The sequence below is a fragment of the Cyprinus carpio genome, chromosome B13 (assembly GCF_018340385.1).
Source record: "Cyprinus carpio isolate SPL01 chromosome B13, ASM1834038v1, whole genome shotgun sequence".
Taxonomy (NCBI): Eukaryota; Metazoa; Chordata; class Actinopteri; order Cypriniformes; family Cyprinidae; genus Cyprinus; species Cyprinus carpio.
This window is the reverse complement of record NC_056609.1, coordinates 2,022,845-2,037,609: the sequence shown is the minus strand read 5'-3', so window position 1 is coordinate 2,037,609 and position 14,765 is coordinate 2,022,845. Positions and strand designations below refer to the sequence as shown.

Below are 14,765 nucleotides of genomic sequence, written 5' to 3'. Positions count from 1 at the left end.
AACAAGAAGAAAGAGAAGGAAAAAAGAGCCCCGTGTTACATAAGCTGAACTTATTCTGCCAGATGGTTCATACCCGAAGAGCAGCTTTATTGAAGTGTCTGCTCTGTGGTGGCAGTGACTGGAATGATATGTATTGATTGGCGGGGATGCACTGGCACACGAGCAGATATCTGCTCTGCGGTGCAGTTGTCTAGATCATTCTGATCTGATGTGGCATCTGCCGAGCATACGATATTAACTTGCTCTGATAGCGCTCATGAACATGCATGAGTGCAGCTATTTGTGGAGAATTTCTAAACCTGTGCCGTGAATTGCTTTTGTTTTTGGGAGGCGTTTCATTTACCTGAAGATGCTGTCGGTTACTTGCATCTTTGATGTATATGTCTGTTTCACTTTTAGCCGATGATAAATGTATCTCCATGCACTGTTACAAAGCACTGAAGATTTGTATTTCCAGAGGGAAAAATTATGCTTGTAAAGCAGCAAAAAGTGGTGGTAAAGTTTTAGGGAAGTTTAGGTTTTAGTTAAAAACTAAGCTTGCTAGGGGGCATAAGCCCCTGTGCCCAGAAAAAAAAAAAAAGGAAAACAAAAAGAGGAAAAAAAGTATTCTGCTGATCTACAGTACATGTGTGCATTTATTGTCTGGAAGGGCAAAATTTGTAAAATTTGTCAACAACTAATTTGCTGCTATTGATTGTTAGCAAGGTATTTGTTAAGTTTATATATATATATATATATATATATATATATATATATATATATATATATATATATATATATATAATTAAGTTTAATAATGATATATTATAGGCTAAAAGACTAAAAGACACACGTTTGATCATGTTCTAGTATAGGACTTAAAATTATAAGTGAATTTACTGAAAGGATATTTGGAAATTTTAACCAAGATATAATGCTAAAAAGAAAAAAATAATAATAATTATAATAACGCAGAAAAAATCATTCTTAATCTTATGCCTAATGTTCTGAAAATGGGTCCGGTTAAGAGGTTTACATAACTGGATATTCGTTTAACATTTCTATCATAACATAGTTGTCAAATATTAAATGTTAACTACTTACTTACATTTGACATTTCACTTTTTGACTGTTAAAACTGAAGCATCATGCTGAAATTTGTGCTTGGCTGCTGTAAACATTGATACCTTTCTTTGATTTGATTGGCCATTTAAGTTATTGACTGATTTAAATTGAGTGCTGCTAGAGCACTGATCAGCTCAGGTGAGAAAGTTGATTATCTTGTACACTATCTTTGCAGCACTAAATTTCAGTTATTTTTATGCAATTATTTTACAATTTATGATGCACGGCAAAAAAACAAAAACAAAAAAAAAACATATATCCAGAACCATGAGCTTAATGGTGCGTGGTTCTGTGTAAATGAAATGGGACGTCAGAGTCACCTTGTCGTTGTCAAACCTTGTTGTTTGTCAGCTATGCATGAGTATCAACATAACGTGTGATAATAGTGTGAACGTGACTATTTCTTCCATAGAAGAAATGAACCAAACACAGTTCATTATGCAAATGTTACAATGATGCAATCCTGAACATTCAACAAGGTCAAGGTTTTTTGAAAAATAAGTTGTTAAATAAATTATTTGTTAAAAACACCAGATGGTGAAATTTTCAGTCATCTTTAGGTATACAGGGTGAAAGATGTGGGCCGGTAGGTGAAAGGTCATACGGTCAAACCCCTGAAGGGAGATGTGAATTATCATCATTGTGCTGCTGTGAGTGCAGGCAGCCTAGGGACAGCATATTTCAATCCAGTGTTATGACAACACACCGGCTCTAGCTACCGATTAGCCAATCCGGGCCTGCTCCTGGAGGACAGTCAGGGCAGTGAGTGTGCTGTAAGATGCTTGGGGTTAAATCATCTTCTACAGTAGACACTGAATCATCCACACTTCAGAAAGTATGAATGCCACTGCAGTAGATTACAATAAATGATACAACTGTTCAATGATACAAGTTAGTGGAATATGTCCATAGTTGAAGTAATGTTGTTGTTTTACCACTCATTACATCCATTAAATAATCAGTATAATCATGCATGCATTTTATTGCAGCAACTTCATGGCAACAACATTCTTTTCACTGACGGCTATGAGTTGAAGGAGGATATCGGCATTGGAGCGTATTCGGTCTGCAAACGTTGTGTCCACAGAATCACCAGTGTGGAGTATGCTGTCAAAGTAAGTATGAAATCTAATCTTTGAAAGCACTGGGTTCCATTAAATGCTCTTTGTGTGACAAAACACAGTGTTATTTAGTGAACAGCAGAGGTACTGGCGGTTACATACCAGCATTTTGATGAATCGGCGTAGAGGACAGCTTCACTCAGTGTCAGTCGAGGCTTTATCAGACACCGCTGTGACCAGCCCACTCCATTTCAGATTATTGACAGAGCCAAGAAGGACCCGTCTGAAGAGATCGAGATTCTTCTGCGATACGGCCAGCACCCAAACATCATTACTCTGAAAGATGTGAGTCACACTTTGAAAGAATTACTACTTTAATTTAATGGAAACCCCTTACTATGCCATGAAAATTAGTATTTTTGACAATTTAATCTGTGCCCATGATTTTTTATCTGTATTTAGAGTTTCAAAACTGTATTCATGGATTTTAACTTTCTGTAAGTTTTCTGTCTGAATAGGCAGAAAAGATCTATTATTTATGAAGATAAAATTATGTTAAATTTATGGAAGCCCATTTCCGCCACTAAATTTAAAAAAAAGATAATTGCGACTTTATTTCACAATTCTGACTTTTTTCTCAGAGTTGCAAGTTTATATCTCGCAATTCTGACTTAATAACTCTCAATTGTGAGTTTTAAAATCAGAATCGCGTGATATAAACTCATAATTGTGAGTTATAAAGTTAAAATTGCGAGTTATAAAGTCAGAATTGCAAGATATAAACTCGCAATTCTGAGATAAAAAGTCGCAATTACCTTGTTTTATTTTCTATTCAGTGGTGGAAATGGGCTTCCATATAAATTAGTTAATAGAGGTTTCTTATTTACAGTTTCATAAAGTGTAGTTTTCAATAACACATTTCTATTTCATCCATACATATGTTTATTAAATTAATAACTAAAAAATTGCTTAATATATTATAGTCAGTAGATGTTAGTATTCGTTTTGTTGAAGTTAAGTCTGAATTTGCTGTGAGTAGCTTGGACAAAATTTTACTTATAGAAATGCCTAATAAATAAACAAAAAAGTATTCTTCATTTCGGGGAATAAATAGACATGATTAGTCCAAATTAAAATGATTTTCTTAGTATTTTTTGACTAGTTTTCTAGTACAAATATCTAAACATTCTTGAATCTACTTCAGAAGCAAAATGACTAGTTTTACGCAAATATTTATCAATATTTTGTTCGTTTTTGCTTAAAACAATAAAAAATTCTGCCAATGGGGCAAGAAAAATAATCAAAGGGAAAACAATATTATTTTCATTGCACCATTGGCAGATATTTTTTATTGCTTTAAGCAAAAAAATAACAAACTTTTATTTTTTTTTTCTTCAGAAGCATTTTGCTCCTTAAGTAAATTGTATCTTGATGTAGGAATGTTTAGATATTTGTAAAGGAAAACAACAAAAATACTGAGTAAGACTTTGCACTGATAGTTAATGATCTAATGAAACTCTTCTGTTGTGTGTTGCAATTCCTCAAATTCAGTTTCAAGTTCCCTTCTTGTCATTCTAATTTATCTTCCTGTGTGTTGCAGTCAATTCCGTTTAAATTCTTGGATCGAAAAAAGGAGCTCATTCTCAAATTCAGAATTTTGTTAAGCACTCCAGCCTACTAACAGAATGTTTAATGTCTTTTAAGGCTTTTATCTCTGCTGTCTTACCATGTTAACTTGCATTACTGTTGATCCAGTTTCACAAATTGTCTTCTGGTTGCGTAAGGCCTCCTGGGCTCTCTCTGGTGTGCAGATGTCTGTGATTGAAAGCTGCATCACTGCAGTGTGATAAGAGAGTGAGCTGTGCTGTGCTGTGTGCTGCAGGTCTATGACGATGGCAAGTTTGTGTATCTGGTGATGGAGCTGATGAGAGGAGGAGAGCTGCTGGACCGGATCCTGCGGCAGAAGTGCTTCTCAGAGCGCGAGGCCTCAGCTGTGCTCTGTACCATCACCAAGACTGTGGAGTATCTGCATTCACAGGGGGTCAGTTTGCATGTGGTCACAGTGGGGACGCTAAATACTTACATGTTTGGTTGCTACTGATGATAAAAGTGCCTAATAGAGCAAATGACAGATTTTAGTCACTTTGTGAACTACATCGTTTCTTTATCTGTGTCCAGGTTGTGCATCGAGACTTGAAACCCAGTAACATCCTGTACGTCGATGAAACAGGCGACCCAGAGTCCATCAGAATATGTGATTTTGGGTTTGCCAAACAGTTAAGGGCTGAAAATGGTCTGCTCATGACACCGTGCTACACTGCAAATTTTGTGGCCCCTGAGGTACTTAAAGATACATTTTTTTTTCTGTTCAGTGTTCTGATTTATTCATCCCTGAAAAAATTACTTTTTTCAGTGTTTGTAAAATGTCATACAAATGTAAAATTATTTAAAATAACAATTGCTCTTAAAAATTAATGCTGTAAGTATACTTAAAATCAATGCTTTAAGTCTACTTAAAGATAACCAAACTATATTGCTTGATTGACAGAAACTACAGGGAGTCTACCACAGGAATACAGTGTTTTTAGGCATGACCCCGTGCTAAAATCACTGTTTTATCAAAAGTTTATATCTTTAAATGCAACTCATCCAATCAGAATTAGAACTAATGGTTAAAACTAAGGGCCAGTTTTACTAAGCAGGGCAAATTAGCCCAAGAGTGCAATTCCAAAACAGCACTAATGGGTGTGGAAATTTCTACCGGTGATTTACTAATGCGCAAATTAAACACTGACGCACCATCTCATTTACATATCGACTTACACAATATACAAAGCGCAGCACAATTTAGCATAGTCGCAAATAAAGAATAATGAAATAAAAATAACATGGCTTGGCAAACAATATGTTTGGATAATGTGTTCTTCTGGCATCAAAAATAAATGAATACTTGTGAAAACATCCTCTCCCTTCTACCACGCGCTGTCTGTTCTCTGCGGTATCTCCTCCTAGCAACAGTAATTGCATCCATTACAAACACAAAATAGCTTGACATGCTTTTTTTAGGCGTTAAATAATGGCGTAAATGCTAGTAATTTAACAAGCGCAAACGTTAGTAAAACACGTTGCGTGGTTCATTTTAATACTCTCCTCCCATAACTTTTGCATCTGAAAGGGAAACTCCTACAAATGCATATTCAATAAGCTCAGGCGCATAAATAGCTTTCCTTGCCCTTTAAGTGCTTATTCTTCACTGCGCATCTTTAGTAAAACCTGACAGTACTATTTTAACGGCAAAAAAAAAAAGGTTTGCGCTGGTGCAAGCTGTTAGTAAAACAGGCCCTAAGTCTTTTATAATAAATGTTCACAACAAACCTGTGATTCATTCAGGTCCTGAAGAAACAGGGATATGATGCTGCCTGCGATATCTGGAGCCTGGGAATCTTACTGTACACCATGCTGGCTGGGTAAGTTGAGTCTTAACAGGTATATATTACATATTACATATGCACTACCATTCAAAAGTTTGGGATTAGTAGGTTTATATACTGATTGATTGATTGATTTCTATAAAAAAGATATATAATACAGCTATACAATACTTTTATTCTGGAAGGATGCGTTAAATTTAACAAAAGAGACCATAAAGACTTTATTTATTTTTGTTCTTTAAATTTCAGCAAATAATAAAGATTTTTGAAGGATCACATGACAATTCAGCTGTGCCATCAAATAAATAAATAAATGCCTTTTAAAAAAATATTAAAATAGAAAACAGTTATTTAAAATTGTTTTTACTGTATTTATCAAATTAAAGAGACTTGAGAATAAGAGACTTCTTTCAAAAATATTTAATAAATCTTACCAAACCCAAACAATTTAAACAGTAGTATATGAAGTATAAATACGATCATAATGTTTACTACCAAGTTTGGACATTTTTGATTGAATTTTTGATTCTCATGATATTAAATCTTCAGATCTAACTGGTTAAAAAATTGTTTTGTAGGCAATTATAAATTCTATCTACATTTTTTTTTACTATACTATGGAGTAATTTTAATAAAGAAAGTTAAAAGGCAGAGTTAATGAAGGAAAAGCAGACATCAAGGGTGCTTCTCATTTCTTATTTGTGCATCCTCGAACTCCTTTCCACATGTCTTAGCTCCGCCCCCTTAGGATATGAGGGAAGGATGCAAGGAAAGAAAATGAGGACGAAGGAATCAAAGGATGAACACTGGAATATTCTTGACCACTCAAACATCACTTAAAAGCGTCATCAGCTGCGCTAAAGGGGTCTGACCTTATGTTGTTAAAGTTTGTTATTTAAGGCATTCATAATAAATATTAATGAACCAAGATGGCCCGTTGAAATATATGACATGTATGGTTTACTTACACTGCAAAGGTAAAATATACAGGTGCTGGTCATATAATTAGAATATCATCAAAAAGTTGATTTATGTCCCTAATTACATTCAAAAAGTGAAACTTGTATATTATATTCATTCATTACACACAGACTGATATATTTCAAACATTTATTTCTTTTAATTTTGATGATTATAACTGACAACTAAGGAAAATCCCAAATAAAAAAATTAGAATATTGTGAAAAGGTTCAATATTGAAGACACCTTGTGCCACACTCTAATCAGTTAATTAACTCAAAACACCTGCAAAGGCCTTTAAATGGTCTCTCAGTCTAGTTCTGTAGGCTATACAATCATGGGGAAGACTGCTGACTTGACAGTTGTCCAAAAGATGACCACTGACACCTTGCACAAGGAGGGCAAGACACAAAAGGTCATTGCAAAAGAGGCTGGCTGTTCACAGAGCTCTGTGTCCAAGCACATTAATAGAGAGGCGAAGGGAAGAAAAGGATGTGGTAGAAAAAAGTGTACAAGCAATAGGGATAACAGCATCCTGGAGAGGATTGTGAAACAAAACCCATTCAAAAACGTGGGGGAGATTCACAAAGAGTGGACTGCAGCTGGAGTCAGTTCTTCAAAAACATATACGCACAGACGTATGCAAGACATGGATTTCAGCTGTTGCATTCCTTGTGTCAAGCCACTCTTGAACAACAGACAGCGTCAGAAGCGTCTCGCTTCAAAAAGGACTGGACTGCTGCTGAGTGGTCCAAAGTTATGTTCTCAGATGAAAGTAAATTTTGCATTTCCTTTGGAAATCAGGGTCCCAGAGTCTGGAGGAAGACAGGAGAGGCACACAATCCACGTTGCTTGAGGTCCAGTGTAAAGTTTCCACAGTCAGTGATGGTTTTCGGTGCCATGTCATCTGCTGGTGTTGGTCCACTGTGTTTTCTGAGGTCCAAGTTCAACACAGCCGTATACCAGGCAGTTTTAGAGCACTTCATGCTTCCTGCTGCTGACCAACTTTATGGAGATGCAGATTTAATTTTCCAACAGGACTTGGGCCCAGCACACAGTGCCAAAGCTACCAGTATCTGGTTTAAGGACCATGGTATCCCTGTTCTTAATTGGCCAGCAAACTCGCCTGACCTTAACCCCATAGAAAATCTATGGGGTATTGTGAATAGGAAGATGCGATATGCCAGACCCAACAATGCAGAAGAGCTTAAGGCCACTATCAGAGCAACCTGGGCTCTCATAACACCTGAGCAGTGCCACAGACTGATCGACTCCGTGCCACGCCGCATTGCTGCAGTAATTCAGGCAAAAGGAGCCCCAACTTAGTATTGAGTGATGTACATGCTCATACTTTTCATGTTCATACTTTTCAGTTGGCCAAGATTTCTAAAAATCCTTTCTTTGTATTGGGCTTAAGTAATATTCTAATTTGGGATTTTTCTTAGTTGTCAGTTATAATCATCAAAATTAAAAGAAATAAACATTTGAAATACAGTATATCAGTCTGTGTGTAATGAATGAATATAATATACAAGTTTCACTTTTTGAATGGAATTAGTGAAATAAATCAACTTTTTGATGACATTCTAATTATATGACCAGCTCGTGTAAATGTAAATTACGACAGATGTGAAGGGGGAGGAGTATTTATACGTGTATTACGTTTAGTCGATAAAACACTTGCACACAGCTCATGACTCCTCAGGAAGCGTCCACACTCCTCGATCCTCGCCTCCTCGCAGTGCAATTAGAGAATTTGGATATCCTACAAGATGGCTGAGCTCGATCGGTTTCCGGGACACAGGATGGAGGATGGAGGAGCGAGGAAATGAGGAGGGATATTGAGAAGCACCCCAAGTGTCCAGGATACATGTGAACTCCTTACTGTATAAAAAGCATCCCAGAATGCACCTCATCTGCTCATCAGAATAAGCAAATCATTGCAGAAATTATAAGTTAATCAAATTAAGAATAAGTATCTGTGTCCAAACCTACTTGTTACAATAATAATATAGTTAAAAACTTTCAACGTAAAGTTGAAAAAGCAGCAGAAAGTAGTCCTAGTTAAACAAAACAAGCAACCAGTCGCCAGTCGCACATAAGAAAAAAATCCTGATCCTGTAGCACATCCTTTCTCCCATTGCCCGGATGAGGGACTAATTTCTACAGCAGTGTGGAGGGGATTACTAGGTTCGTAAGCCGGGTCAAGTCTCAGAGTAATGGTTCTGAACACAATGCCAGAGCTATCAGAAGCCAAGCAGCTCTCTCAATTTAACGTTCCTAACTATGAATTGAGCTTTAAACCTCTGTGTAATCAGAACATTTGGAAAAAAAATAATAATCATCTCACTCTTCTGACCTAGCCATGTGTGTACGCTAAAAATAACACAGTGGAAATGGGGGTATTACAAAAATGAAAGCCACTCTTTTCTTTCTCTTCTCACCCTTTCTCTGTAAGGGCACATTCACAAGTTCTTTCACACATTCAGCACTCTTTCTGTCCCACAGTTTCACGCCCTTCGCTAACGGCCCTGACGACACACCAGAAGAGATCTTGGCTCGCATTGGCAGTGGGAAATTTGCCCTGTCAGGAGGCAACTGGGACACGGTGTCTGACGCAGCAAAGGTCAGCTTCCTGATTTTTGCATGTTGGGATTAGGTCTGGCCAATACAGTGTATAGCCCATAAACCAACTTTTTTTTTTTTTAACTCAACATTTTCCTGCCTTTTGACAATATTCAATATGGTTGTTAAAATCTTTTTTGCTATTTTATTAAATAAGTAAAGTAGAAATTAGTTAATATAAATGTTTTTTCCACATTTACTTAATAAATGTAAGAAAAAGGTTTTATCCTTTTCAGTTTTATATTTATTTACACTACCGGTCAAACTCTTGAAATAATTACAATTCTACTTAATTACATAATTAAAAATTCGTCTTTTCTTGAAAGAAGTCTTTTATGCTCACCAAGACTGCATTTATTTGACCGAAGATACAGTAACAACAGTCATATTTTGAAATATTATTACATTTTAAAATAACAGTTTTCTATATAAATGTATTTTTAAATGTAATTTATTCCTGAGCAATAACTGAGCACCAAATCATCATATTAGAATGATTTCTGAAGGTTCACGTGACATTGAAGACTGGAGTAATGATGCTGACCATTCAAGTTTGCCATCACATTAACATGAACATAGAAAACAGTACTTTCAAATTGGAAAAATTCTTTACAATATAACTGTGTTTACAGCAACTGTTGTTTTATTTATTTATGTATTTATTTTGAGAATTAAATACTCTTTTGAAAACATTAAGATTTTTTTGGACCTGTAGTGTATATCAATATTACAGTTCAGAGTAATAGACAGCAGTGTAGATAGAATATTTAGGCAATAAAAACCATGCAGAGAGAGCCATGATTATTTTTGAGTGGTAACACAAACAAATACTTTTGAATTGCTGTATTTGTTTCAAGCAGAAGAGAGTTACAGAAACTAGCTTATCGACTCTAATACCATATTGAGAGGAAGGTAGGTTTGGAAAACTAGTCTGATAACACACTCTTCGGCCAGCCCTAGAAAATAATGTGCATTCAGTCTAATGTGTGTTTAGTCTTTACCATCAGCTGTGAAGACGCTTCATTCTCTAAATCATCTTTATTAAGTTCTAAATGATTTCAGTTTCAGAATATGTAATTTTTGTCATCTTTGAACAGGACATTGTAAGTAAAATGCTGCATGTGGACCCTCATCAGCGGCTGACGGCACCTCTTGTTCTCAGACATCCCTGGATAGTGAACCGCGATCAGTTATCTCAGAGCCAGCTGATCAGACAGGATGTGCAACTGGTGAAGGTACTGCTCCTGTCATCCCATCTGCTGCTGCAGCAGCGTTTGAGCTGTGGCCAGATCCACACTCCTCTATCAAAGTGCAATATCGCCACCTCATGTTTACCTGTAAAACTGCATCTGTTCCGCTTTACAGATCAAACAAACAAACAAACAAAAAAACAAAAAAACTTTAAATCTAAAGAAATTATTTGTTCTTTTGAATTAATTTAAAGGAACTAAACAATTCTGGTGATCATTATAATTTTGAAGTTTATAATTTTTAGTCCCGTTAAGTAAATTCTGGAGTCATAGCTATATACTAAAGATATATATATACTTATATAATAGATATATATATATATATATATCTATAATAGATATATAATATATATATATAAGATATATAAGATAGCTATATACTAAAAATAATCTAGAAAATTTGCAACTTTGTATTAACAAAGCAAATAGGCTAACTATGTGGAGAGGGAATATAGAGGATAGATATGACATCAACTATTTTTATTTTATTTTATTTATATATTTATTTATAACAGTGCATACTGTACCATTCACAAAAATTGTGATGCTTTCAAAAGACGTTTTAATGCTCACTAAGGCTACCTTTATTTAATCAAAATACAGTGAAAAAAACTGTGAATATTGTAAGATATAAAAAAATGAAAACAAGCATTTTCTATTTGAATATATTTTAAAATGTAATTTATTCCTGTGATGCAAAGCTAAATTTTCAACAGTCATTATTTTAGGTATCAGTATAACATAATTATTCGGAAATCATTTAATATCATAATATCATTTTATTTTTTTTATTTTTTTTATTCTTTAATGAATAGAAAGCTTAAATCATCAACATAAACAATTTATTTGTAATAGTAGTCCTTTCTAACAACGTAAAAAAAAAGTACTGTCACTTTTGATTCATTTTATGCACCATTGCTGAATAAAAGAAACAGTATTTGAATGGTATTAATGTATTGTTGCATGCAATTTTTAACTGTCACTTTAAATGATCACAGATCACTACTTTGTCATTGTATAATTTATGATATATTAATTCAACCCATGCCATTATTTCTTAGGGGGCAATGGCTGCCACATACTCAGCTTTGAATCGATCACCTCAGGCCCCAAAACTGGAGCCAGTGCTTTCTTCCTGTCTGGCTCAGAGAAGAGGCATGAAAAGACTCACATCCACTCGTTTATAGCACTCCAGCCAGACACATGAGCTTCTACAGCTTTAAGACATGTCAGAGCACACCGGCTTCGGACAAGGCACCAGACGACCGGCAAAACATCCGGAGCAGAGTGCAAAAATTGGATTGACCACAGAGTGTCAGAGCAATCTCCAAAGAGTGACAAATGATCTGCCAAGTGTCTCTGCTGATGTCAAGAGATTGATGAGGGCCAGATGCAAACATCACAGCTGTCGGGGCTCAAAAACAGATCTTTCAGAGCGTGACGCTGGTGTTCTGTGCGTGTGTGTGTGTGTGTATGTGTGTTCCACCCCTGTAGACTTCAGGAGTGTCGCATCATGGAGTGTGTAGTTTTAACGGTGCATAACAAAGATCACAGTTATCATTCCCAAACTGTGTGCAGGCGGCAGGGGCGTCGGACTGGGGGTAAAACCAGTACTGATTACCAGGGAAGAGAGGAAGAGAGGGCCCTTGAAAAGTCTGGAATATATTTTATTTTACCTGGATATTTTTATGGGGGGGCATGGGGGGCCATCAGGACTGCCTATGCATAGGGCCCGGGATCTTGTGCAACGCCCCTGTCAGGCGGACGTTCATAACAGTTGCTACCACTTACTGCAGACACTTCAGTTAGAGCCATGTAGAAGATGCTTTGGTCTATCATGGTGACAGTGCTGCACCTTTAGCTATGTGCCAGCATTATTAGCATCTTTTGAACATGCATGCCATGTACAGGATGTATTTTTATGACAAACAAATGGTTCTAACATGCTAATGAAAGCACAAGGAACATCGTTCATGTTGTTTTTGTTTTTCTAACCTTCTATAATGTCCCAGTTTGACTTTTTTAGTTCATCTTTTTGGTGATTTTATTGGTCTTATGTAATACTGAGACTACAGAAAACAGCTGTTTTTAATTGTAATAATCTATTTATTATTATATAAAAAAAAATCATATTGCATATTTGCACCACACTGGTTTTATTTATTTATTTATGTTTTTGTTAATATGCATGTTTATTTATATTTCTGTTTAATTATTTAAATATTATTTTTATTGAAGATATCCACTACCTTATTATTAAGTGACCTTTATGCATAAACATGAAACCTAAACAAGTGCCCAAGTGCCACACTTTTGCACTAGACTGATTGAAAGATGATAAAGAAAAAAAATTTAGAATATAAACATGTGCATACATTTTCACTTTTGTGGAAATGTAAAAAAGAAAAAAAAGTGTAAATACAGTTTGAACTAGACTACCAAAATTTATTGTAAAGTCTTTAAATCAACAATCCTGAAAGCAAAAGACATGATTTATGAACTGAGGTCATTGCCATTACACCTATAGCTATCCATCATAATCTTCTATTAGTTTGTTAAAGTTTACCATCATTCTTCCATTAAATGTCACATCTTGCCTATATGCATTAGCTCATGACAGTGTATTAGGGAATCTGTTTTCCACACATAGCACCCTCTGCTCTGTGAAACTTACTTAAGGATATTCAGAAATTATGTTTGCATGCCATACACAATTTGTAGCAGCCTCTGAAAGATTAATGATAGCAGTACAGATGAAAAAAAAAAAAAAAAAAACTTAATTTTGTATGATAAAGCGACAGTCCAGTATTTTTGTATGAATATGATCAATACCTTTTCCAAAATGAAGCTCTGATATGCAGAGCAAAAACATTCTGGGCTGTTTAAGGACCTTCAGCCAAACTTTATCTTTTGCTGGTGTGGCTTATTTTTTACACGTGAAAAGCTTTACATTTTTGTTGTTGTTGATGATGATGATTGTTACCCCCCCCCCCCCATCTGTTTTAACAACTCCCCAAAACAGGTATATTTCAGCGCATCAGTGCTTCTGCTAGCTTAGGTTAATGCTGTACATCAGGTGTAGAGACCCTACCAAACAGCAATAGCATTAGGATCTGTCCTTGCTAGAAAAGAAATTATACTTTTATGCCTTGTGTTGGCTTGTATACCAACAATTTATAAATAAACAACATACAAATGTGATCAAACTGGTCTCAGTGTTATTATGTGTGGTGATGAATTGTGGACCATTTCAGTTCTTGGAATTGATAGGGTGAAATAATAAGTATATTCACATATTCATAACAGTGTCCTGGAAAGGACGTTTTCAAGTGGATTTACATTTAGTTCCTAAATGTGACCCTCGAGCACAAAACCAGTCTTACGTAGCACAGGTATATTTGTAGCAATAGCCAATAATACATTGTATGGGTCAAAAGTATCGATTTTTCTTTTATGCCAAAAATCATTAGGATATTAAGTAAAGATCATGTTCCATGAAGATATTTTGTAAATATATTAAAACTTAATTTTTGATTAGTAATATGCTTTTTTTTTTTTTCACCCTCAGATTTTACACATTTATATATAACTCAGCCAAATATTGTCCTATCCTAACAAACCATGCATCACTGGGAAGCTTATTTATTCGGCTTTCAGAAGATGTATAAATCTCAGATTCCAAAAATTGACCCTTATGACGGGTTTTGTGGTCCAGGGTCACAAATACTCCTTTGCAAAAATAGGGACTTCGGATGTCCCATAGCTTTTTAAAGTGAAAGAACAAAATGACTGCGACACCATACGCATCCATCTGAGGGTGCAAAAAAAAAAATATATATATATCATATTTTCATATCATATCATATATATACATATATCTTCATGGAACATGATCTTTACTTAATATCCTTATGATTTTTGTTTTGCTTGTTTTGACCTCACTGATTGGGGGTTTTTGAAGCTGCTGCCACCGATCAGGACGAGCTCACGGAGACTGTAACATCATATATCAGTTTCTGTGAAGACATGTGCATTCCTACCAGGACTCATCTAACCTACAACAATGACAAATCATGGTTCACTGCAAAACTCAGACAGCTCCATCAGGCCAAAGAAGATGCTTGCAGAAATTGATACAGATTCTTGTATAAACAGGCCAAATACACACTGGAAAAGGAGATCAGAGAGGCAAAGAGGAATTATACTGGCAAGCTAAAGAACCAATTCCTTTCCAGTGATCTTGCTCCAGTGTGAAAAAGTCTGAAAGACATCACCAAATACAAGACACCATCCCCCAGCACTGTGGAGAATCAACAACTGGCAGACGAAAACAC

At 35.6% G+C, this 14,765-nt stretch overlaps 1 protein-coding gene across 1 annotated transcript in view; it reads left to right on the top strand.

Moving 5' to 3' along the window:
• The window catches only part of rps6ka2 (ribosomal protein S6 kinase, polypeptide 2), a 47,671-nt gene extending 34,034 nt beyond the window's left edge, over positions 1-13,637 (top strand). Inside the window, exons 14-21 of the mRNA XM_042736237.1 lie at positions 2,094-2,219; positions 2,421-2,510; positions 4,048-4,206; positions 4,344-4,505; positions 5,556-5,632; positions 9,065-9,182; positions 10,279-10,416; positions 11,493-13,637. Of these exons, the coding sequence (XP_042592171.1) occupies positions 2,094-2,219; positions 2,421-2,510; positions 4,048-4,206; positions 4,344-4,505; positions 5,556-5,632; positions 9,065-9,182; positions 10,279-10,416; positions 11,493-11,618 (996 nt within the window). The 3' untranslated portion in view covers positions 11,619-13,637. The remainder of the gene's footprint in view (positions 1-2,093; positions 2,220-2,420; positions 2,511-4,047; positions 4,207-4,343; positions 4,506-5,555; positions 5,633-9,064; positions 9,183-10,278; positions 10,417-11,492) is intronic.
• The last annotated feature ends 1,128 nt before the right edge of the window (positions 13,638-14,765 follow it).